The 26,016-nt window shown below is 50.6% G+C and overlaps 1 protein-coding gene across 1 annotated transcript in view; it reads left to right on the top strand.

Moving 5' to 3' along the window:
• zeb1b (zinc finger E-box binding homeobox 1b) overlaps positions 1–25,652 on the top strand; it is a 39,023-nt gene extending 13,371 nt beyond the window's left edge. Inside the window, exons 2-8 of the mRNA XM_028432542.1 lie at positions 13,848–14,006; positions 18,627–18,788; positions 19,593–19,795; positions 19,977–20,082; positions 20,445–22,150; positions 22,863–23,037; positions 23,600–25,652. Of these exons, the coding sequence (XP_028288343.1) occupies positions 13,848–14,006; positions 18,627–18,788; positions 19,593–19,795; positions 19,977–20,082; positions 20,445–22,150; positions 22,863–23,037; positions 23,600–24,276 (3,188 nt within the window). The 3' untranslated portion in view covers positions 24,277–25,652. The remainder of the gene's footprint in view (positions 1–13,847; positions 14,007–18,626; positions 18,789–19,592; positions 19,796–19,976; positions 20,083–20,444; positions 22,151–22,862; positions 23,038–23,599) is intronic.
• The last annotated feature ends 364 nt before the right edge of the window (positions 25,653–26,016 follow it).

Here is a 26,016-nt window from a genome sequence, read left to right as displayed (position 1 = left end):
TGTGCCTGCTCCGCTGTGACAGGTTAGCTCTAAAAACGCTCTAATTTCACATTTATGAAATAGTTTTGCCGTCAGTCTACCTCCAGCCTGAAAAGCGTCTCTCTCTGTTTGGGGCTCCTACCCCCCACCCCGACCTCAGAGTACTAGTCTAATCCTCCAGCCTTGTTTTGATGTGGTGATCTGACTGTTGAGCACAGGTGCTGCCGGCTGCTGCCATGAGTCGTCTGTAGCTGCCATAACCCCGGGCAGGTGGCAGCCATTATGACTGTGTCTGAGTTAGTCGAGACAGCAGGCATCGCCAGCATCCCAGAGCCTGTTCCACAATGCTTACAGATGGTCGACTGTTGACTTAGAGCTCCGCCCATTCCTTCGAACCTAAGATAACCACAACTTTTTTTTTTTGGATCTGGATTTTTCCCCCTTTTTTCCGGCGCCTTTCATTTTCTCCTAAGGTGGATCAAAGAGTCGGCTGTGGAGGCGTATGGACCAGACTCAGTGTCAACAAGTAGCTTTCTCTGCTTCCCTGCTAGTTCCTAAATGCAGTGTAGTTACAGTCACCACTAGACTAGTCATTCGCCGGCTCATCAATCCATCTGGATGTTCCTCCTGATGTCTTCCTCTAATCCCTCTCTTTGTCCCCCTCGCCGCCATCTGTCCTTCTCTTTCTATCCTCGCCTCCAACACCGGGCACCGGGCCAGAGGTGTTAAACAGCATCTTAACCTGGTGTCTGAGCCCCGACTCATCCTTTATTCATTCCCATTAAAAAAGGAGCAGACCTACCTGCTCACCTGCACATAAACCAACACGATGGGTTGATGCTGTAGAACGACACAAATACAGGACAGGGGTGTGGGTGAGGATCGACTCTGTATTCAGATCAGATCAGTGTATTTTGTCTGATTTATTAAGTGACATATTTGTACAGAAAAAAAAACATCTTCACACAAATAGCGGTGCCATGTAGGTGCAAAAACATCCCGAGGACACGGGCCCCTTGGACCCCTTATATATTGTTTCACATTGAGTACACACACACGCCAAACAATATCAGCATCTCCCACCTTTACGACCTCGTTTCCCTGCGAGGAGCTTTAAAAAAAGGTGTGTGTGTGGGGGGGGGGGCAAGATAAAGAGAGGGGGAGGAGAGGGGGAGAGTGAGATAAAGGTTAAAAATGGCGATGAAAATGTGCCATGCCAGCGACTCTAGCTCCAGAGGAGACAGACAGGAGTGAGCATTTCTGCCCCGCCGGTGGACTTGTTGAGGGTGTAGGGAGGTGTGTGTGTAAGTGTGTGTGTGTAAGTGTGTGTGTGTGTGTGTGTGTGTGTGTGTGTGTGTGTGTGTGTGTGCAGGTAAATTGAATATCTGCATATCCTGTGGGCTGTCATCCACACATCCTCACTGGATGGTGCTGGCTGCATCTCAATCATGGTGCACATGCTTTGTTTACATTTGAGTCCACTCACATCTGAGCTATGTGACCAAAAGTATATGGACAGCATGAGAAACTTCAGCTGGTCTGTTTGAAGTGATGATCAATCAAAGTATTCTGAAAACGTTCCTGTTTCTACATCATACATCAGTTCCAAACGTCCATGGAGTCACTGCGTTGAACGGAGGTGGGCGGGGAATGGGATGAGCACCTGCGCTGTAATCCAGCTAGTTGCTTTCGGAGGAGCCGTTTAAAGCGAGAGCGGGCATTAAAAAGAGAGGTGGATGAGGAGGTCAGGATTTTCCTTTAATCCTCACACCGCTGCTGGCACGGGGCGGCGGCGCTGTGACAGTATGTTTTGGGAGGGGTGAGGATGGCGCTGCGCCACAGAAAACACTGGATGCTAACATGACAGGGCAAAGATGTAAACATACATGTACGGTAACTGCAAACATACAGCGAGGGATTAAAGACCGTGTCCAGATATTCTGTTGTTTCATGGAGATCTGAATGAAACAAAGCTCTTACACACACACACACACACTTTCTACCTCCAGCCCCATGGATAAGGAGCATTACAGTAAAGTAGCAGGTGCCTGTCCGTGGCCGCCGCAGCACCAGCACCAGCACAGGCTGATTTGATGGTAATCTATAATCTGTGAGGCTTTGATGCCAGCGCCGTGCTTATCAGCCCGGTTTTGTTTGGCCAGGCTGGAGGGGCTGGTTTTAACAGGATGACAGTGTTGCACAGTTAACCTTTTCTGGGTTTCCGCCGCTCTCTTTTATTATTATCGCCGTACTTTTTGTGTTTGTGCCTGAACAGATTGATGGTGTTTATGTGTGTGTGTGTGTGTGTGTGTGTCAGCAGTGGTAAAATTCTGACATTTGTGTTGTTTTTTGTTTTTTGAAATGTTTTTCTGCCTCTTCTCTTTAAGAGTTAAACATCAGGACAGACATGCGTTGTTTACGTCTTTTGCCCTTCAGCTAAACTTCCTCCCTCCCTCCCCCCTCTCCTCACCCCTTTTATCTCTCTCACTGTGTAATCCAGTCTCTATAATGGCGTATTAATTCATATTTGCTGGATCCACCTTGTTACAGCACACAGTGGAAACGCAGCAGACAGCAGAGCTGTCGGCTGGTGACATGCACGGCTCACATGGCGCCAACTGCTTTTATTGGACAATAATGGGAGGCTGCCATGGATGACTTACAGGGACGCACCCGCAACCTTCCATATGGAGGGGGTTTTATTTGAACACCAGAGCAGCAGCGGTGCAGAAATGTGGGGAAGGTTTCACTGTGATGCTCGTGAACCCGCTCCATGATGTGTTTTCTGGCCCCTGAAGCTTTGCACCACAACACCTTCCAGTGTGGCTGTGTTTGGGTGCGGCTGCTGGGCGTGTGCGATTGAGTGTGTTTGTGCCTCGCGGTGGAGGATTCGTACGGCATGTATCATAGGTGGAACATGTGCGCTAATACAGTGTTTGTACTGTGTTTATGTGTATGACAGTCACACCCTGTGAGCTCCACGCACTCATTTATCTGAGGTAAATGGTTTAGACCTCGTCTTTTTTTGGCCTCGTCTTCTTCTTCTTCTTCTTCTTTGTAAAGTGTGATGAAGGGTATGGAGGTCAGACACACACATGTTCATCACAGTCTTCTTTATATTCTATAAAGCTCCAACAATGACTCGGTCAGGGGGAAGGTTGGAACAGGAACATTTCCATAAAATGTTGGAATGCATTGATAAATCATGGACGACCAATCAATAATGGAGACTGTGTGACACTGTGTGTGAGGTATTTTACATCATCTCCGCCACATGGCTGATTAGTTGGTCTCACCTGCTGTGTTTGAGTCACACGCTGTCTGCTGAAATTCACAGCCAGACCGGCTTCCTCTGAGAGGAGTCACCATCCTGTCTCCTCTGGCAGGTACTGGAAGTGTGGTGTCAGCTCTGTGATAGCCCCTTCAACTTCCTCCTACACTCCTCAGATAAAACTTGGTGCCTGCGGGGGTTTAGCAGGAAGAAGACATAAGAAAAGGAGACATTAGAATGTGAGTTATGATGCGAGAAGTAGAAATTTAGGGTAATTATGAGCACACACACACACACATACTAGAATCTCTGCTCAGGTTCCTCAGCGTCACTTCTGTTCTGCCTTCTCGGCTCTCTCTCTCCCTCCCTCTGTTGATGTCCAGTTGGAGCACCTGGGAGGAAGCAGCTGTAGGTGGTGATTACAGTTCAGAGACTCCAAAATAACCTCTCCTCCTCCCGGCCCGCTCTCTCCTTCTCAGCCGCCCTCTGTACTCTGAATCACCCAATCATCCGAAAAACAGCGTGAGAAGACAAAAGTCAAAGAGTCCAAATTCTCTGAATTGCCTCCATTCTCTGTGCTCAGTCTAAAGTTATATCAGCATGTGTTCCTGTGTGTGTGTGTGTGTGTGTGTGTGTGTGTGTGTGTGTGTGTGTGTGTGTGTGTGTGTGTGTGTGTGTGTGTGTGTGTGTGTGTGTGAATACACACCGCCTGGCTCATCAATATGTGGAGCTCAGCTCACACAGGATGAATAATGTTAGCTGAGCGTTGCTGCATATGACCACCCCTCTTTCCACCCACCTCCAGTGTGTGTGTGTGTGTGTGTGTGTGTGTGTGTGTGTAACTGCATGTGTTTACTGTGCTAAAGCTCCCATCAATCACACGCCCAGGACCTTTCAGCGAGCTACACACTGAGACACACATGCACACTGCTGCTGCTGCTGAGTTTATTAAAAGCCAGAGTGTTATCACTGATCTGTCACACCTGCACACACACACACACACAGATATATACATTTATATACGCACTCAGCGCTAACACAATCATCAGTACTGCTGCGGTGACAAGAAGAGGAGCGAGTCTTTAGACAGAACTGTCTTTCTTTTCCTCTTCCTCTCGGCTATAGAGTCACATCAGTGCAGTGGAACAGGAAGGCCAGTGTTCAGGGTCACACAGTGGAATTTCCCCCCGCCCCCCCTCTGAGCTCACAGGGGTAAAGTTTGACCCACTTCAGCCACCGTACAAAGCAGAATCTTACCCCTAAATCTGTAGGCTGTGATGAGCTGGAAGCAGAAAGGAGCGAAGATGATTTTTTATCCTTCCACATATAAACAACATCATCATCCTCACAGTTTCCCCCTGAGGGCCGAACCGTTATCAGATAACGAGTCCTAAGTGTTTCTACTTGACGTGAAAACAGAGAGGAGGCTCTAGCCCAGAAAACCGCCTGGCTGTTTCTCCGCTCAATGACTTCACATTATGGGTGACATCACATGGGATAGTCCCGGGAGTGCAGTCCAATGATTGCAGAGTGTTCGGGTAATCAAGGCTCCACCCTGTTGGCTGCTGCATGCGAATAAAAACCCTGGACTGGCCTCCATCTTTCAGCCTCAGGGAGCAGAATGTAGCATCTGACCAGAGCAAGGGGGAAAAAGAACATGACTAAGCTGAGTGAAGGACAGGACAGCTGTTTGCAGCATGCATGCAGCCACAGAGCAACAGCCCTGTTTGCAGTATCAGCCGCACCATTCCAACTTAATCGATCAATTCCAGCGTCCACAGTTCTTTCCCCTCTTAAGCGAGGTGATATAACAGCAGCAGCACTGTAGGCCCATTAACATGGAGTGAGAGATCTGTGCCTATTGATTGCCCCAACCGGACTGTCGATACCCCCCCCCCCTTCGAATTCTGACACAGCGAACTAATGGTCTCCCCGGCCTGGTGGCAACCAGACACACGCCCACACCCACCATCCCAGCACCTAAGGGTGTAATGGACAAAAGAGGGGCCTCGTCAATACATCAATACACGCCGACCTGCGCCTACCTGCTGCCTCAGCCATTTCACCAATCAGCACCGCGGTGAGAAGGCGCATTAACGGCGGCGCTGCTCGCTCAGCCTGCGATTTGTCATCTGTCCACCCGTGTTCTACAAATCATAGTTTATGTGTTAGTCACAGCCACAGCGGGGACAGGGAAGTAAAGAGGGGCCGAGCGGACTATAAGCTGACCCTCTCACAACATGTAGTCCTCCTCGGCTGGTTTAGCAAGACTGATTTTCAGAGCTGTCCGTCTGTAGTCCAGCCTCATGGTCATTTAGCAGCAGGGTAATGATGTGAGCGGTACTGGTTGACTGCTCTTCAGCTGGAGCTGCCCTGGAGGCCTGTGTTGGGGGGTGGGGGGGCGGCTAACCCTTCCTGATCACACGGGGAAAAGGCCAGTTTGCCTGAGGAGAAAGGAAAAGACGTTAAAGGAGGAGGAGGACGGGGGGACTTCAGTGGAGGTGACAAAAGATCTTTTGTGGCTGTAAGTTTACGGCGTTAACCCCTTTCTCTCCTCGCTTCACATGAATAACAAGAAAGCACTGTGACAACTGAGCAGCGGCCTCGGGCGGCGTGTTCGATTGTGCGTTGTGTGTGTCAGGGGTTGAGCAGGACGTCTGGCCTCTGGAGTCTTGTGACAGAGCTGACATTCTGGAAACGGTCAGCTGTTGTGTTGTTGTTTTTTCAGAAAAAAGGAAGAGCTCTCGTTGCACTTTTGCACGTTAGTGTCAGAATTAGTGAAGCCACAGTAAGTTGTCAACACGGATCTGTGCGGCGGCGGCGCCGAGGTGTGCTAAACCTGCTGATTGCTATAAATGGGGAAGTTGCAACTGTTGTAAAATAAGCTGCGACCAATGAACAAAAAGGCTCTTCTGGGTTATTTCTGCACTTCCACCTGTTCATGAGTGTGTGTGTGTGTGTGTGTGCTGCCTGTTGCCCTACGGCCTGTCCTTCGGTGAGACATCTGTCAGGCAGAGTCACAGCGTCAACACCTGACCTTTACTGACACACACACACACAGACACACACGTTCTCATCAGTATTTTAGTTACTTCTTCTTTTCTCGCGTCGCACATCGCTCACATTTTAATTCTTATACAGATCATTCTCCGTCTGTAACATCCACCCTCGTTTCACCTTCTTCGTCTCCCTTTTCCAGCCTCTGTGTTCTTTCTCTCTCTCTGTAACCATGACAGTTTGTGACACTCCCTCCCCGGGGCAGCCATCAGTTCAGATGAGCATCGCATGTGACAGGCCAGCTTTGTCTTTTTAAGCCATTAGCAGTCGCTCTCTCTCTCTCTCCTCCCACCTTGCCATCACCCCCCCCCCTCGTTTACCTTTTCTGCCCTCTTTTTGTGCATATATATGTGTGTGTGTGTGCATCTCTCACTAAAACCTTCATATTAATCTACATAACAAACACAGTGTGTGTGTGTGACAATGCTGATGCTGTTCAGTCATGATGAAATGACTTAGGATGGCCCATGGCCTGATTTAAGGCTCGAAAAAACATGGGAGACCACAGATGTAGTGACAATTTTAACAATATCTGAACACACACACACACACTTTGCCAGTTCCACAGAAACTATCAAACATGACTTCAAAACCAAAACAAATATGGCGGACATGTTTGATATTCACACCTCCTGGTCAGACTGCAGCTGCTGCCCCAGCCAGCGAGAGCAATCAGACCAGGAAGCGACACCAACAAGATGCTGCCTGTTTATCCTAAACACACACACACCGTCACACAGGACACACTGCACCGTCACACAGGACACACTGCACCGTCACACAGGACACACTGCACCGTCACACTGCACCGTCACACAGGACACACTGCACCGTCACACAGCACCGTCACACAGGACACACTGCACCGTCACACAGGACACACTGCACCGTCACACAGGACACACTGCACCGACACACTGCACCGTCTCCTCAGCCCTAATTCTTTGCTTCTTTTTGTGTTTTTCACTGTGAACCAAAACACACACCCGTACAGCCAGCTGATGGCATCGACCATCCTCCATATTTGTTTTTCTTAGTAATGGCCTCGTCTCTATGTGTTTATGAGGGCCGCACTCATCGCCATGGTAGCTGAACATGGTGTCAAAAATAAGTTGAGCTGTGGTTAAGATTTTAGAAAATCCTCCCGTGTATGTCCAGCCTCGGAGGTGATGGGTCTGTGCAGTAAGGTATGCGTGCAGGTAAGCAAGATTTAATGAGATTTTCCAGTTGGAGAATTGTTTGGCTGTGTACCTCCCTCCCTCCTCCCTCCTTTCTCCTCCCTCTTCATAGGCTGGTGTAATTCTCCCTGCTCTGTACTCCCCCACAGTAAACTGTCAAGCCTAATACAGGCAGGAATGTCCAGTCACCTGCTCCTAAAATGCAACAGCCCTGTGCTACACTAACCTAATATAGACCTGCACTACACAACCAGGTTGGATAACACGGTTATTGCTCATTGCATATATTTAAACATACACCTCAGCAGCACGGCCCGGCCTCAGCTGTTAGAGACATCATGCTGTGCCATCAAAAATGTTTGTACTTAACATTCAGCAGCAGTCTGACCTGTGTGTGTGTTTGTGTGTGTGTGTGACAGAGCTCGGATCTCCCAGGATTCTGCTGTCTGACAGAAAAGTTTGGCCACTTGATGATGATTGTCACACCTCTGGAAGCCTGAGTGAACAGTCACATTCCTGTCATTAGTGCTTTAAAAAAATGGCTGCACAAAAAGGCAACAAGCTCCGTAAATGAAGTTTGATGTAGCTGTCTACATATAAACGGGCCGCTTCAATAATATCCTCGCACAGCGTCCACTCAAAATGTCAACCCTAGACACAGATTGGCAAAATCAAAGGAGAAGAAGACCATTATACTGCAGCGCAGCCTTCAGCCCCCATCAGTCTGTGAACACAGGCTGAATGGAGGCTGACAGCAGAGGTGACAGGGACGTTTCATTCTGCCTGCGAGACTCCGATGAGATGTGACGGAAGCTAAGGCAACATTAGCGCCGGCGCCGTGTTTGGTCGCTGGTCCGCCTGCTTGCAGATGTGTTGTACTTAACTTGAACCGGCCACTGACAGAAGGGAAACAACTGTTTACCCAGGTGTGTGCTGAAGGTTTCTCTGCGCTGGCTAAATATTTATGTTGCTGCGTTTTCTGCGTCTGAGGTGATTTCCAGCGCAGTCAGATGTGAATAATAATGCGGCGGAGCTGATGTTGTTTGGTGTACACGGGCTTCATGACTTGACAGATGAACCGTGAACTGCTTCAAAAAAAAGGAGCAGAGAGGTAAAAAGAGCAAAAGGAAGGTGGCTGCCGGAAGCATGGCTGCAGGTTCTCTGGGCTTTACCAGAATCTACAGCAGATGTTTCCTCTCCCCACCTCCTCCGTCACCCCCCACCCCCCCACAATATCACCTGCCTACACTGTTTATGGCTGCGCTGGGTGGGCAGTCTCTCACCACCACAGACCTGCTGAGTGTTTGAGACCCGGAGCAGACCTCCTCACTGATGGACACAGATACTGTAAGTGGGAAGCATTGTGTTAGGGTCACACACAGACTGTATATAGGTACGGATGGAGGGTCCCTGACTTCACCCATGGGTGTCGGACCGTCGCCATGTTTACAGAATACAAACACATCCAATACAAACACCGTGTGACCTCCAAACACATCATGACCTCCATGATGACCCCCCCGCTGTCAGAGGCTGTGTGGGGGTCTGCTGCTTGGTTGCGGCTCTCTATGCAGCTACGGTCATGTGACCACCCATAACGATTAAAAGCCTTCTACATGCCGAGCATATCTTCCGACAGCTTAACATACAGAACACACACTCGCCCTCACTTGTAGGTGTACCAGTGTTATTACCTTGGATGGGGCTGTCTCACCTCCAACATAAACATACGTTTGGAGTGTAGTGTAAACTTGGTGGCCGGGGCATTGCTGTGTGTGTGTGTGAAGACACCCTCTGGTCCCTACTAGCCCACCTGGCCTTATTTAGAAGAGCTAAGAGGAGCCAGGAGCAGCGGCTCTCTGAGGACGCCCAGTGTAGCAGAGCGTGTGTGTGGCTCATCACGGCGCTCATTAGCCCTGGAGAGAATGCCAGCCTCTGTGATTCGTACCCACAACAGCCTGCGGACCCCCCCCCCACTGCAAATACACTCCATTATCGCAGCACCATTTAGGTTTTGCAGCACAGTTAGGGACTAACCCTGTGTGGCCTCAGAAGCAGAGAGCACATAATAGGGCAGCTTTGTCTTTTTAAAAAATCTCTGCGGCACAGTTTAGTCTCTTTTTTTTAAGCGTTTCGTTACAGTCATTAGCACCCACTGACTTCCTTTACACTTCCAAGTGTCATCATGCAGATTAAGAGAACAATAGCCTCCATTAGCATTAGTGTTATCATGGAAAGTGCTCATCAGATGGGAGAAGAGGACCCGAGGAGGCTCATTAGCTCACGTGCTAAAACCTTGATCAGCATCATTAGGAAGACAAGAGCTCATTGTCTCCTGGCTCACCTCTGAAATGATTCATATGAAGAGCTCTGCTCCACAGGTTGTTCAAGTGCTTCGACTTTGATGGTGTATCCACTTCAGCGTGTGGCACCTATATTGTTATGATGATCACAGTTGATACCCACGAGCAGGACGTTCTACAGTGACTGATGTAAATACAGAAGTGCATTAACAGTGACTCATTCACAGCACGGCTAGGTGCTGGGTTTTTTTTGTACCTCGGTGCTTCTGCTTTTTTGGCTGCTCAGCCTGACTTAGAACAATGAGTAAGAGTCACTTGATGTTGCTCGGGGAGTTTTCAGAACTGCTCTGTTTATATCAACAGAGAAACAAGCCGAGATGTGGTCACACAGCCACCGTGTGTGTGTGTGTGTGTACACACACCCTGTCCAGCACCTTAACCTTTCGTAAAGACTGATGAAGGGGTTGATGAGGTCAGGCGTCAGGTGGCCTTCAGGTCAGAGGAACACGAAGGCTCTAAAGCTGGAGTTTGGAACTGATCGTCTGGAGTTCTCAGGACTGGTTTGTCTGTAAAACGACCATTTACTTTTCAGTGTGTATGAGTCTCTGGGCACCTTTGGTGTACCTCTAACTACTCGAAGCAAACATCCTCCCAGCCTGCTAACAAACTAAGCGTGGAAATCTCAGATTCTTTTGTTTTGTTATCGGCGCTGGAGTCGACCTTCCTGGCTCTGGAGGAGGGAGGCTGTTGTTTTAACGAAACCAGCAGCATTTACCTCAGCGCTGAATGAGGCGCCTCACCTTGAGACGGCATACTTGAGGTTTGGAATGGCACGGCTTTGTTTTTACTTTGGTTGGAGAGTTGGAGGTTTTCTTTTTTTTTGTAGTGGCTGGCTTCCCTGAGAAAATGGCATTGCACGGCCGCAAGGGCAGACTCTGTGACGGCAGGCAGGCTGTGTCCTCTTTGAGGATGCCTGTGGTAGTTTCACCGCTGCCTGTCTGGCCCTGAGCTCGCCGAATGAGATAAGTGGCGTACCTACAACGAAGGGGAGCCTGCACCAAGGCTAAATGTAGAGGGAAAAAGGAGGTAGAAGGGCAGACAAAGAGTTTGCTGCAGCTCGCAATGAGTCAATCCGTCTAATCACAAGCAGAACAACAGCAGACCTCACAATACGTGTCAGTCAGTGGACTGAAATTAGTCGCAGGGACAGAGAGCGCAGCCTTTGATCTGTCTCTTTAAGAGCCAAACTCGGAGAAAAGTGTTTTGGTTGGACATTCCAGACATACCTCCTACACGTTCTGCTATGGGGCTGCTGGGGTATAGGTTTTAGGTTCCTTACAGATGTCCTCATAGGTAATGAGTCAAGATAAAAGCCCGCTGCAGACAGTAATGTGTTTGTTCACATGCTATAGATGTTTCAGTTTCCAGCTCTAAAGCTCAGTTATTAAGCCAGTCACTCACACCTTCAGATCGCACACTCCCACAGAGATACTGCCAGTCCAGGAAAACACGCTCCGCTGCTCAGGCCTGGATGTTCAAATAAAAGCCAGCATGTTTACACAGCGACAGGACAACAAGGTGAACCCGTGTCCTGGGACATACGGTGCTGACAGAAGCGATCCCCTTTAAATTGGACTGAAACGGTTCTGGAGTTTTTTTTCCCAGTAATTGTTACAGCCTGGCAGGTGTCATAACAACACAGGCCTCCTTCACTCTGCAGCAGGCTTAGTTAAGTGTGGCTGACATGGGCGGTCTGGCTCTGTCGTTCAGAAGACTCTGGGAACTTTGCAAGTAGGGAAAGAGGGTGGCGAGTGACGGCGAGGGCGGGGAAACTCAGGCGAGGTGCCGCTGTGCTGCTTCTGCAGCGTGTTCTGTTCTGTTCTTACACATCCACCGCCCAAACCGAGAGGTCTTATCAGGTCAACATTTGATGTGGTGACTGTGAGGCGTCGAGTTAAATTACTTTAGTTTGTGTCACAGTGGGAGGTCGGTGTAAAGCTGGCGATCCACAGCCATCATCAAGGCTACAGCCGTGGTTACAGGCGATTATTTCTTCAGGTGTCAAAAAGCAAACTTTTTCAAAGTACAAGCACTTCACCTCCTCCACCTTCCTACGCTTTCTCCCTCAGAATGCGTAGGAGTCGTCTTCCTGTTGTGTGCTAGCATGCTAGCGCTAATGAGGCCAGCTGTCCAAACGCTCAGCCGGTCAGCCAGAAGGGACTGCAGCCTCTGTTGATGCTAGGTGTTACATCTCTCGTCGGGAACACACACTTTTGTTTCAACACCGCCAACCATTTGGCACAGGAAGGCTGTCACTGTTCACCCCCTCACACACACACACACACACACACACACCCGCCGTCCTCTGCTCTCACCCCCTTTTGCTGTGCTGTGCAGCAGCTCCCACTTTTATTGTCCCGCTCGCATCCTGCACACAGCAGCACATTGATTTTCTCTCCACAGCTTTATAGTTGATCATTTTCTCTTGACACCGCCGGCAGAGAAGTGTTGCCTTTGTAATCGCTGACCTCAGCTCCACACCTGAGTGGCTGTGGCCTTAAACAGCCTCTCAGACTCATCCTAAAGTAGCTTCTGTTACAGAATGAAGTGTTGCACCCTGTTTGGGCCGCTGAACGCACAATACATCACCTGGCAGAGAGAGAGAGAGAGAGAGGGGAGTGAGGAGCATCAGCATCATACAGCCTCATAATGCTATGTAAACCTAATTAATTATCAGTTTATCTGAATGGGATCCCAGCTTCGTGGCTCCCGGGTCTTTAATTGTTCTATTGGCTGCTTCAAATAGATTACAGCTCCCAGCCTGGATAACAGTCCAAAGGTACGAAGGGTGTCATCACCCTCACACGGAGACGAGTGTATCTCTGAAAGCAGCATTCACATGATGGTAAAGGAAAAAACAGAGTGAAATAACTCTCCTGATGAAACCCCAATAGGATCCTGCAGCTGCGGCACAGCGGTGATGACCCCACAAACGACTCGCCAAATAACAGAGCTCCTCCATCCTCCTCCTCCTCCGCCACCTTTCATCCCTCCCGCCCCCCTCGCCTCCTTCCTGCACGTCTGCAGAGTCTGTGTGAACACCGACTGGTTGTAATGACCTGCGCAGAGAAAAGGAGAGACCTCACCAAAACAATCCTCATTGATTGAGGCTCACGATTCTCCCAGATACGCCTCCTCCCAGCAAAAAAAAAACATTCACAGCCACTTCAGAAAAAGGTGGGCAGGGGGTGAAGAAGAACTGTTCAGGTGCTTTGTACTGCCAGAGCATATTCAGCGAGTGAATGCAGGTGGTTTGTGAAGGTGCTGTGCGCAGTGTGTGTGTGTGTGTGTGTGTGAGAGGCAGCACGGGCCCTCTGCTGACTGGGCTGCTCTCACTGGAGAATTGATTTGGCCTCCGAGAGGATCTGTAGCTCTCTCAGTGGAACAGAGGGATGGAGGAGAGGTGGAGGGGGGTAGGAGAGTGGGTGGAAGTAACACAGGTGGAATTGAGAGATGGAGGAACATGGTTGTAAATGAAAAAGAGGCAGGAACACACACACACACACACACACACACACCAGGAACAGACAGTTGGTCAGGGAAATTTACTCCCTGTAATAACCCTCTCTGTAGGCTGGCTGTCTCACTGTCTCCTGGCTCCTTCAGCCCATAACACAACCAAGCAGGTCACACCGACTCCCACACAGAGTGCGCGCACACACACACACACACACACACACTCTACTCCTGCCTGCCTGCAATATAATGATCACACACACTGGTTCTGTTGTGTTCCTGCAAGTGTGAATTATCTGTTTCCACACAGAACCTGTTGTTCTGTGTTTATCATTCTCAGGTTTTTACCTCTCAGCCTCCATTCACTGAGCTGGCTCCTCATGGGGAAGGGGCTCCTCCTCCTCCTTCAGCTGTTCCCTTTAATAGTTTTGACATTTAAACATATTTAAGTCCTCGCCTTTCACACACCTCTGATTACCTCTTGAAGGATCGAGCGGCCGTTCTAACCCCCTGCTGTCTCTCTCTCTCTCTCTGTGCGTGCAGTGACTAACTACAATAATGTGGTGGAAGCCGGCTCAGACTCGGACGATGAGGACAAGCTGCACATCGTGGAGGAGGAGGGCAGCCTGGCGGACGGGGCCGACTGCGACAGCCAGACCCTGCCGGACGACGAGCACCCCAGGGAGCACTGCTGGGACCGAGGTGAGAGCGCGGCACCAACACACACACAGCTCGTCTCCATCCTCAAGCATGCTCCACCTCTCCGCGCTGTGGAAAAGTTCTGCATCAGTCCTCATTTAATCTCATTTTGTGCCGTGAAATCTTATTTTCCTAGAATGTGAGGAAACAGGCCAGCAGGGGAAAACAGCGATCGATTCAGGATCTGCCAGGATCGCCTTTAGATAAGTGGCAGGTTATTGAGACGGGGCTTTTCACGCTCACTAGTATCATCAGAGTGACACCGGCGGATTGTTCACTTCATTCAAGTGTCAGAGCACATGGCGTCTTAAGGTGTATATTTTTATAGCGAGTGTTTTCTTTCGCTGTCATCGCTGCCATCATTAGGCTGGCAGAGCGGCTCTGAATGTCACACTCACTCCTATCTGCTCCCAATAAGAGCTTCACTTATAAATGCCTCCAGCGTATAAATGCAGATGTGTCAGGCAGCCTCTTTATGTTCTCTTCATTTGTTTGACTGCTGCTGTCTCACTCTGACCTGAGCTGAAGCGGCAGCAGGTTAACTCATGAAACGCCTCGCTGACATCTGTACACAGTCAAGTACCAGGCTTTGTCTCATTGTGATACGCAGAGCGTGAGGAAGCAGGTACTACATGCAGGGGGGGGGGGGGGGGGTTCCAACTAAGACAGGAAGCGCGATAATAAACAAAGACAATGCCAGCAGAGGGAGAGAGACCTTCAAGTAGAGAACACAGAGCGTTTACAGCACTGGTGGGCATTGGAGGGGCCGCACTGAACTTCTTTTTACCTCAAACAGAGTGGAAGTGACATCAGAGGCAGCTCGCTGCCACAGGAAGGGCTGACGTCACAACAACACCTCCTCCCTCCACAACAACAATGGCAGGTGCTGAAGGATGTTTCAACCTGGGCTCAAGGCCTCACACAGCTCTCTGAGTGCTGTGTGGGGGCAGCAGACCTGTAAATGTCACTGTATTTCCCTCTGATCTGCATTTTCGGTCACAATATTTTAAATACAAAGGTGATCCAGGTGATAAGAAACACAACAATTGGTCGAAGCATAAAACAGAGCAGCAGCAGCTCTGTGCCGCCTGCAGTGCCTGCATGTTAGGTAGATCAGGTGTCAGGTCAATCATTAAAAACTCGGACAGACATCCTCCGGTGCTGTGCGGACACTCGAGGCCTTTACAACACTGTAAAAAGTGTAACTTTCCCCACTGTGAGCTCATATGAGTCCAGCGTCCTCTCACTTCCAGCGTAAGGAGGGAGTTTTTACAAATTCCTCTGCAATGAGCTGCCTTCAGTTTCACTCGCTTGGTTTCGGTTGCACACACACACACACACACACGCAGAGTTTACAGTCAAACCTGTGCAGCCACCTATTCCCCAGGGCGTGCTGTCATTTTCATCCCCAGCTGCACCTCCTCAGAGGGAACGTTGGAGGAAGAGTCATGTCATTGGTTTTGGCCCTGGCCTGTGAACATTAAACACTTCACAAAGTGACGCAGCTCAGTGAGCTGGCCTCGCTCCACAGTTCTGCCTGATCAGGCATATTTTCGTTTGCCTCACACACTCGCACTCCGCCTCGCCCTCATCTCATACATCAAGCAGCATCTCAGCTGTCGCTCCGGATCGGACTGATGAAATGCGTGGAAAGCCGCGGTCCTTTAAACAAACACACATCTTTCCTGTCGTCCCCCCTCCCTCCTTTCTGCTGGTTTCACTCCTGAGAACAGTCTCTGCTGCAGCCTTGAGAGGTGACCACCACCCACTAATCTTCTCCTCAGCTCAGCCCTCACTTTGCTTCAAATTAAAGCCTCGACACCCTTTCTCCTGAGACTGCTGCGCTTCAAAAACCAAGAAGATGGTGTTTCATCAGCTCTGCCATCCCTCCTCTCCTCATCACCTTCTATTTTTTTACACTCCCTCTCTGTTTCCCTTGTTCTGAATCATTCCTCTTGATTATATGGTATCATGGGCTCCCTGCTCACTGTCATTACTCATTCGCTCCTAAATGATTATGTAGCAGTGGAGCAGCCCAGTGTCGGAGCAGTTAACTGCAGCCTGCGCTGCTTTAAGGACAGGCTGAGCACTGACCTGGGAAGGCTTCTCCTTTACATGCAATGAGTTGTAGAGCATGATTACATCTCAGTGAACAGGCAGAGCTTTGATAAGGGGCGTCTGCAGTCTTTAGAAGACGGACACTCGCACTGCGCTGCTTTACGGCTGATCCCAGCAGCAGTGGGGCAGCACGCTGCCAGTTAGTGTACGTAAGCCGTCGGCCTGACGCGCAGCGATGATGTTTGATGTTGCGTAAAATTGGGCCTCAAATCCATTTGGAGGACTTTTGAACGCACAGGAGCTCTGACATGTCTGCGTGCCTTATGTCACGCTGTGATGTCAGAGTCCTCGACACAGGAAGGGACGGCTCCTCAGAGGATTGTACAAACCAAGGATAAGCAAGTCATCTACATGTGGAACTATCTCACATCTCCTCTCTGACCTGCCTCCTGTCCACCAGAGATAAAGAGGGGAGCAGCTGAGTCGATCTCTGATATGTCCGAGATAGAATCTACGGACGGGTCTGGATGCACGACCGCAGGAAACAGGCAGGGCAAAGGTTGGCCAGGGCAGGAAATGCATCATGGGATACGGTTGTATCATATTGCTGAGATGTGGGCAGAGAAGGATAAGCAGGAGGCAGAGACAGAGGGGAGAGCGGGAGGTCTGAGCCCAGCTTCTCTGACAACAAATTAAAAAAAAAAAAAAAAACTTTTGTCTTTTGTGTCCTGTTGCAGCCTCACGGGTTTTTTTTTGTTTTAAACTGATTTTCCACTTGTGCAGCGGTGCGTTCACATCCCTGCGTCAGCACATAAATGGCCTGTGTGGTGTTTCATGTCAGGGGAGCCGCCTGATAACACGGAGCCGCCTCAGCAAGGCTGTGAACCCTTCTGGCCTGACTGTAACTTAACAAAGAGCTGAGGGAGACACATACACACACAGGAGGGGTGAAGACAACAGCTTGTCATACCTTTGCACCACAGACCCCCAACTGGGACTCTACTTCACACTCATGCTCAACATTTACTGGCCTGGGTGTGTGTGTGGTGGTGGTGGGGGGTGGAGGGGGGGGGGTGTTTGGATGCTGCTGGGAGCTGAACATCAGCACTTTCTACATGCAACACCTGGTTATCTGTGCTTTGCATGTTAGCAGTTTAGCTTAGCATGAAAGAATGGAAACAGCTTGCTGCTCAGAGTGAGGCTCTGTATTGATTTCCTCACATCTCAGTGTATTTCCCAAAATGGCAGCGTTTCATTTAAGATGCAGTGGAAACATGTCTGAAGCTGCTGAGGTCATGGGAGAAACGCTGTGTGATACGTAGGGGGGGCAGCAGCCCCTAATGTGGGATGAGAATTCCACGATTTGACTTTCTCAGCACCTGCTGCCTCACACACACACACACTCACATGCATGTTGGCCAACACACACGGCCTCTGTCTGTGTATCATCTCTCAGGGCGGGAGGCTTTCCTCCAGCGGGCTTTAATAACCATAGCAACAAATGACTGCGCTCGTATTGTTTCACGGCTTTGTTAAGGTGCACCAGAGGAAGCCAGAGCACGGCTGTGTGTAAGTGTACTGGTATTCACTGTGCGGCGGTGAGTCAGGAAGGGCTACAGCACCTGTTCCCATCTCTGAGGAGAGCACAGCTGGCCCTGTCTGTCAACACACACACACACACACACACACACACACACACACACACACACACACACACAAACAACTCACAAAACACAATTCTCAAATCTCGGCTGAGCAGGGGGGGGACCTTAAATCACTTCATACAACATCTGCCTGCAGGGTAAACGCCACAGCAGCCTAACTTTGCTTTTAGCTGATGAATATTCTCTGTAGCCACACACACACACACACACACACACGGGCTGTGTTTAATTGGAGACATGCTATACCTGGTTCCGGCTGCCACTTCAGGAAACGCTGGGAGAGCACAGATAGAAAGAAGGAAGGAAGCTTTCATGCATCCTAAAGTCCATCCTCAGGTTACACTTCCTATAAGCCGCTGCGTGGTAATTAGTGCTCGTTACCTAGCTAGCCGGGCTCATGTGATGTGGAGGAAGCTCGGCTCCCACATGCAGCCTCTCATTTGCAGGCATATTAAGCACAGTCTGAAGGCCGAGCCTCTCCAGAGAGCAGTGTGTGTGTGTGTGTGTGTGTCTATACCTGCACGATCTCTAACAGAACAAGATTCATCACCTAATTATCAGTCCCAGCCTCGGTGCCTTAGCTAACACTGTGAACAGAGGCCTGCCATTCACTCCTTACAAAGAGCCTGGTGCTGCTACAGGAGCCCCCGGCCTTTAATGTTAATGAGTTTTCTCATCCTATTGTGAACAGCAGCATCCAGGATGTTGTCCCCCCCCCCCCCCCTGATTCCAGCCTAGTGAATACACAACGATTCAGAGCATAGGTTGAGCAATCTGGCTCAGCTGTGACACTCGCTGTGATCTGATTGGATGGTTTCATATGCTCAGGCTGCATCAACATGTTGAGGATGATCAATAACACCTGATTGTAATCAGTGTTTGTGTTCGTGTCCCCTCACAGTGAAGGAGGACTGCGTGTCAGACGCCGAGGATGACGTGAGCACAGACGCCCTGGTGGAGGAGATCCTCCAGCAAGGAGACACGGCCGTCATCTACCCAGAAGCCCCGGACGACGAGCCCCAACGCCAGGGCACCCCCGACACCGGTGTCCACGACGAGAACGGTAGACACACACACACACACACACACACACACTAAAACACACATCACAGCCACTGAGCTCTCACACTATTACTGCACCCCCCCCAGGGACAGCCATACCTGCCCCCTGTAACACCTCAGGTGTCAACTCCACCCCATTAGCGCCACTCTCCGACATCATTACACACACCGCTATTTGTTAAGTGCAGCACACTGGGGCCTTTATGGCTCCGGGGCTTTTGGCTTTTACCTGCTTGCTACCAATGAGGAAGGGGGGGGGTGTCAGGGGAAGGAGAGACGCAGCAACACCTGAGTAAATTTGTCACGTCTGTGCGAGCTCTGACTCACAGCTACCTGCGCGATAATGTGTGTGCGTTCCCGTCCCGAGGCCCTCACCTGTCCCGCGGGGGGACTTAATACATCACCTGTTAACACAGTAATGCTTTACCTGTGTGGGAGCCCGGCAACTGAGAGCCTCTGTGAACCAGGCCGGGTCCAGGCGGGCAGCTGTTTACACTCTGTCCTCACATGTGTGGGCGTCTTTCACTTCTGACACACAATGGGCAACCAAAGAGTTAAACTGTGGAGAGAGAGAGAAGCACAGAAATGAGACACGCTCACTCCAGCTCAGGACCGTAGGCCTGTGATCAGCTTCCATCCCTTCGGTCACCTGGCTGCTGTTTACCTGAGTGGGAGGAGCTCTCAGTGATTGGTGAACCATCAGAGGAGTGTTACACAGCAGGCCGTGTGGAACATCAAAGAGCCCTCCCTATCACTGAGTGTTTTTAACCCCCTCTGCTCTCTCACACACTCTCTTTCCCACCAGGAACTCCTGACTCCTTCTCCCAGCTGCTCACCTGTCCGTACTGCGCGCGGGGCTACAAGCGCTACAGCTCCCTGAAGGAGCACATCAAGTACCGGCACGAGAAGACGGAGGAGAGCTTCAGCTGCCCCGAGTGCAGCTACAGCTTCGCCTACCGCGCTCAGCTGGAGAGGCACATGACGGTGCACAAGAGCGGGCGAGACCAGGTAACAACACACACACACTCAGTGCTGTTCCTGCTGCAGACGCTTTGTTTCAAAACTTAAACATGAACTTTTGCCCCGGATTGATTCATGACACTGTGACACACATGAGCAGCAGTTCAAAGGTTGTGTTTTCATTGTGTGTCTCACTGAGTGACCCTCTCTCCCCCGTCTGCTCTGACAGAGACACATCACACAGTCGGGAGGCAATCGTAAATTCAAGTGCACTGAATGTGGCAAAGCATTTAAATACAAGCACCACCTGAAGGAGCACCTACGCATTCACAGCGGTGAGTGGACGACCGCTGTCACCATGGCAGCGCACCGTGTGTGTGTGTGTGTGTGTGTCTTCCATGCAGATGTTGCACTCCAATATTTATGTTTATTTATGTTGCAGCCACTTCTCTGTGTTCAGACATCCTCCATGGGGCTTCAGGCCGCCGTGTGCTCCTCCTTAATGTGCGATCATTGTGTTTCTTTTGGCATTATGGGATGGCAATTAGAGATGGGCATTTCCCAATGGTGCCATTACATCAGCGTTTAAGCATCATTGAAATGCATTAGAGCTTTTTCCTGTCGTAGCCTAGCATGCTCATTTAGCCTCATTTGCTAATGGACCCCCCCTTTTCTCTTTCATGTGGTTTTATTCCAGGAGAGAAACCCTACGAGTGCTCCAACTGCAAGAAGAGATTCTCCCACTCAGGTTCCTACAGCTCCCACATCAGCAGTAAGAAGTGCATCAGCGTCATCTCGGTTAACGGCAGGTCACGCTTGGGGAACGGCAAAAACCAGACCCAGGGTCCATCGCCGGCGCTGCCGACACCTCCCTCAGTCCTCCGCACACAGATCAGGGAGAAGCTGGAGCACAGCAAGCCCCTGCAGGAGCAGCTGCCCCTCAACCAGATCAAGACCGAGCCTGTGGACTACGAGTACAAGCCGACGGTCATAACATCCCCGTCTGTGACAGCCATGAATGGCGGGGTCTTTAACGGTGGCGCTGCGGCTCCCCTGCAGGGCACGGTGCAGGCCGTGGTCCTGCCCACCGTGGGCTTGGTTTCACCCATCAGCATCAACCTGGCAGATCTGCAGAACGCTCTAAAAGTGGCGGTGGACGGTAACGTCATCCGCCAGGTGCTGGAAAACAACGCCAAAGGCCAGGTGAACTCGGGGTTAACCACTGGAACGCTCCACCCGCCGCAGCAGCAGCTCATCTCAGCCATCAGCCTGCCTATCGTGGGTCAGGATGGAAATGCAAAAATCATTATAAACTACAGTCTGGACCCCAACCAGGGCCAGCTCACGGCTCACAACCTGAAGAAGGAGCCAGACGCAATGTCACCTGGTCAGGCTGACACCTTCAAGTCCCAGAAACTTCCAGAAGACCTGACACTCAGAGGCAGCAGGACCGACCAGATGAAGGAAAAAGAGGAAAAGACCACTAAAACCTGTCTCCTGTGTGATAACTGTCCGGGCGGGCTGGAAGCACTCCATGCCCTCAAGCACTGTAAGAAGGACGGTCTCCGGCTGAACGGAGCGGGCCTGGATAAGTCTGAGTCTGCTGTCGCCGCCCTGCTGTCAGAGGGAGGCCTCTGCAGCCAGCCCAAGAACCTCCTGTCCCTGCTCAAGGCCTACTTCGCCCTAAACGCAGAGCCCACCAAGGACGAGCTGGCCAAGATCTCTGACTCGGTCAGCCTGCCTGTCAACGTGGTCAAGAAGTGGTTCGACAAAATGCAGGAGGGTCAGATATCACTGGGCGCCCCGACGCCGCCATCAGAGGAGGAGGAGGACACGTGTGAATCCAACGGTGTGGTGTCCCTGGTCCCAGGGAAGGACACAGCCACTATAAGTCCCTCTCTGACACAGGGCAGCCCTACAGAAGCCACCCCAGCAGAGGTCAATGGCAGCCACAGCTCGCCGGCCTCGCCCTCACCACTGAACCTGACAGCAGGGGGCCCCGCCCAGGCCGACCCCCTGCAGAGCACTGAGGGTCCACTGGACCTGTCGCTGCCAAAACCCACCAGAGAGGAAGGAGAGAGAGCGGGTTCAAAACCCCGCGTACAGCCCTCTCCTTCCTCCGGCTCCGGCTCCGCCACCGCGGACGAACCCCTGAACTTAACTTGCACAAGGAAAGAGGCGTCGCCACTGTCAGCCATGGGCAGCAGCCCCGTCGCACTGTACGCCAGCCAGCCCGGGGCCAAAGCCCTCGACATCGTGACCACGATGCAATGCCTCAGAGCACTGGCCACCAACAACAAGCAGACTATCCTGATCCCCCAGCTGGCCTACACCTACACCACTACAGCAGGCAGCCCTGCAGGGACCGAGGCCCCCGAGACCATCCACCTCAACGGCGTCAAGGTCTGTAACCAGTCACACGTTTTCCTTATATCAGCTGTCAAAAAGCTTTAAGCTCATTTAACGAGTTGATTTTTTGTCACTGCTGGTCACATGTCAGGAAGTGCAGAATGTGAGTGATCCGCGGTGTTAGTGAGGTCTCGGCGCCTCCTCCGGCAGCCATTTTGAGCAGCGGGTGGATCACAGCCATCAGTCAGAGCATTCAGTCCTGATCATCACTCTTTATTGTTCAGAAGCACTAAAACATGATTGATGGTCTGAAACAATCCAAACTCGGATCAATAAGTCACATATAGAAACGTCCAAATCCAGCTCTTTGTAAAAATGATAAGCGTTAATAGTTCTTCGTGTAATGGGGCTGTGATGATGGATGACGGCCTCTGGGGGTGTGAGTGATCCTCCCGGGCTGTCACCCGGAGGACACCAGGCTGCTCCTCACTGCTCAGCCTCTATTGATCTGCTGGAATCTGTTTAAACGCTGCAGCGCTGCACTGATTGATTGTTGTTGTATTAGACTGTGTGTTAAGTGGATTGGCAGAGAGTGTGTGTGTGTGTGTGTGTGTGTGTGTCTGCTCTGTAATAACGCCCGGCGTCCTCTCAGGGTGAGGACCAGCAGGCTGTGATGCAGACTCACTTCCTGCTGACCTCTCAGTGCACTCTCTGACTGACTCTACATTCCTACCAGTGTGTTAACGTGACCTGTGCTGCTCCTCAGGAGGAGAGGCAGGACTCAGAGGGCGTCTCCACCGTGGAGGAGCAGAACGACTCCGACTCAGGCCCCCCCAGGAAGAAGATGAAGAAGACTGAGAGCGGCATGTACGCCTGCGACCTCTGCGACAAGATCTTCCAGAAGAGCAGCTCTCTGCTGAGGCACAAATACGAACACACAGGTAAATAACACAGAGTCCTGGGAGCCGGAGCGCTCTGGTTCCTGGGAAGGATGAGTCAGAGCGGAGGGGGATTTTTCTTCTGCAGGGTGGACACCTCCACCCTTCCAGCAGGTCTTACTCAACACGCACAGCAGAGGTCTGAGGAGTTCTTTCCGCCAACTCCCCTCCTCTGCACTGCCAGCTCCTCGTGTGAAGCCCTGAATGTTGCAAGAGCTGCAGCTCTGGTAGTGATTTGGACGTTCTGTGGCCAAGCTCAGGTCGAGGCCCTCAGAGGCGGCTTCCTTTTTTTCTTTATGACTCCGATACCTGGCGTGGAAGCAGCGCTCTCAGCTCCAGATGACCTCATCTGAGGTGAAACCAGGCGGGATCGAGTTTCCTGAAAGTTTTGTTGTGATTTTGTTGCATTGTTGTGTAACGTTGTCCTGGGATACGCTGAGGACACACGCTGCTGTCAGCTCTGTGGAGGGGGGGGGGGGGGGGGTTCTGGACTGTTTGTTGTCTTCGTCCCGTGTCTGTGCTCTTTAACTCAACACACGTTGTGGTGTTTTGTCGTCCTCTGCAGGGAAGCGGCCTCACGAGTGCGGCATCTGCAGCAAGGCCTTCAAACACAAGCACCACCTGATCGAACACATGCGGCTCCACTCGGGGGAGAAGCCGTACCAGTGCGACAAGTGCGGGAAGCGCTTCTCCCACTCGGGCTCCTACTCGCAGCACATGAACCACCGCTACTCCTACTGCAAGAAGGAGACGCAGAGCCAGGCGGGAGGCCGGGAGAGCCCGGTGGAGGAGGAGGACGGCGAGGTCCGGGCCGAGGTGGAGGCGCAGAGGCAGCGCCTGGCCCCCTCTCAGCTGGACTCAGACGAGCGAGGGAGCAGCACCAGAGAGGACGAGGAGAGCGAGGAAGAGGAGGAGGAGGAGGAGGAGGGCGCGGTGGACATGGACGATATCCAGGTGGTGCAGATAGGGGACGAAGGAGGAGAGGAGGAGGAGGAGGAGGAGCAGGAAGCGGGAAGGAACGAAGAGCAGATGGAGACAGGAGAGGTGGAACAGGGAGGAGAGGAAGAGGAGGAGGAGATGGAAGACAAAGAGGAGGCTGACACAAGGCAGGAGGTCAACATTAAGGAGGAAGAGGAGGAGGAAGGAGTGCCTGAAGGAGCAGAGGGGGACGCCACAGAGGAGAGAGGAGGTGAGACAGACATGAACACGGCTCCTGAAGACCAGAAAGGAGACACTGACTGAAAGAGGAAGCAGCCTCCTCCTCCTCCTCCTCCTCCTCCTCCTCCTCCTCCAGGAGACACAATCAGAATCCTCCTCTCCGTCCGCAGAGGAAGAACGCAGGAGGTGACGTCCCGTCCCCCCGACGGTTCCTTTCAGTTCACTACTGTGTAGAAATCCAGGTGTGCCTGAAGAAATACTAGTGACTTTTCCACAGGAGGAAGACTCCTCCCTGTTAGAACGATGAAGATGAAGATGCATTTATAAAAAAAAAATAAAAAGCGAGTTTTAACAAAGGAAGGAATGCATTACACAGACTTTGGAAGCTAGAGCCGACACGTTTTAGATAATGTTTTATTACTAAAACACCTTGGGTCCTTTCTTTTTATCAGTGTTACTAATTATCGCTCATATTTTAACCCTTAAAGCTGTACAGTTGGGAGATATTTCTATATCTTTTTATTGCCAATGAACAAAAAAAAGTCAGTATTTTGTTAAGTTGGAGGAAAAGAAGTAAAATCCTGTGCACTACACGTGGCTTGGTTTACCGATGGAGCGAGCAGTGTCGTCTACCCTTCAGTATTACTGCGCTACATACGGCACGCCGAGCAGATGTTAGCATTACAGATGTTTTTATTATGTTTGTTTTGATTGGATTGTGAGCCTTAAGAAGAAAAACAGACAGAACTTTTCAGTGTTCATTTTCTTTTTCAATTTGTTTTTTTTCAAAGAAATTATTTTGTTTGACATTTCGGGTGATTGATCTTTGCTTTCTTGTTCAGAAGTTCATGGCTGTTCATGTAATTGGTTGCAAAGTCCAGCACGTAAGCCTAGCTGGAACTAAATTCCTATTGATAACTGGGTTTAAACAGACCAGCAGCTTAGCTTAGCTTAGCTTAGCTTAGCTTAGCTAGAAACAGACATCAAGTTAGTTGGTGTGCTTGGAGACAACTGGTTGAACAGTTAGCAGCAAGTTAGCTCATCTTAGCTGCTGGAAACAAACAGCTAGCATGGCTAACATGTTATATCTGTATCTGTACTGCAAAATAGTTCGGCACATAATAATCCCATAAAATTGCAAATTGTCAATTTTATACAACATTTGTAGAGATTAATTAAAGATATAACATGGTATTGTAGCTGTGGGGGCTGCTAGCACAGTTTCCTGTCAGTGTCTAAGCTAAGCTAAGCTGAGCTAAGCTAAGCTAAGCTAAGCTAAGAGGCTGCTGGCAGCAAGAAAGCAAATAAGCCATAAAATGTCAACGTCAATGTTCAGAGCGAGCAGAAAGGGGACGTAGAAAACTGTCTGACCCTCCCTCCACCTTCCTGTGACCCCACCCCCCCCCACTCAGAGCCTTATGCAAAAAAAACAAAAAAACAAATCAAACGAAACCAGAGGAGCATGCATATCAAAAAGTGCCATTGAATCTTGCTGTTAGCAGCTATGATCAGGTATTGCCGGGTCCCAGATCAATCAACCAATAAGCCGGAATACTGTTGACTTTGGCGGGCCACCCCCACACCTGAGAGCGGGTCATAAATCCACCTTTTCTTTAGTTAACCCCGTACTGTTCTCCTCAGTGCACTTGTTTATTAATAACACGCCATAAAACGCTCGGACGTCTCTTCAGGTAACAAACGCAGGCGAACATGAATTCAACCACCTGTCAGTATTATTTTGTGTTGTTTGTGTTAACCTTTCATTGTGTGTACTGTATGTTTTCAACAAATCGCAGTATTACCCCCCTCCCCCACCCCACCCCG

The sequence above is a fragment of the Parambassis ranga genome, chromosome 20 (genome assembly GCF_900634625.1).
Source record: "Parambassis ranga chromosome 20, fParRan2.1, whole genome shotgun sequence".
Taxonomy (NCBI): Eukaryota; Metazoa; Chordata; class Actinopteri; family Ambassidae; genus Parambassis; species Parambassis ranga.
Note: the sequence above shows the minus strand (reverse complement) of the source record. Positions and strands in the feature narration are given on the sequence as shown.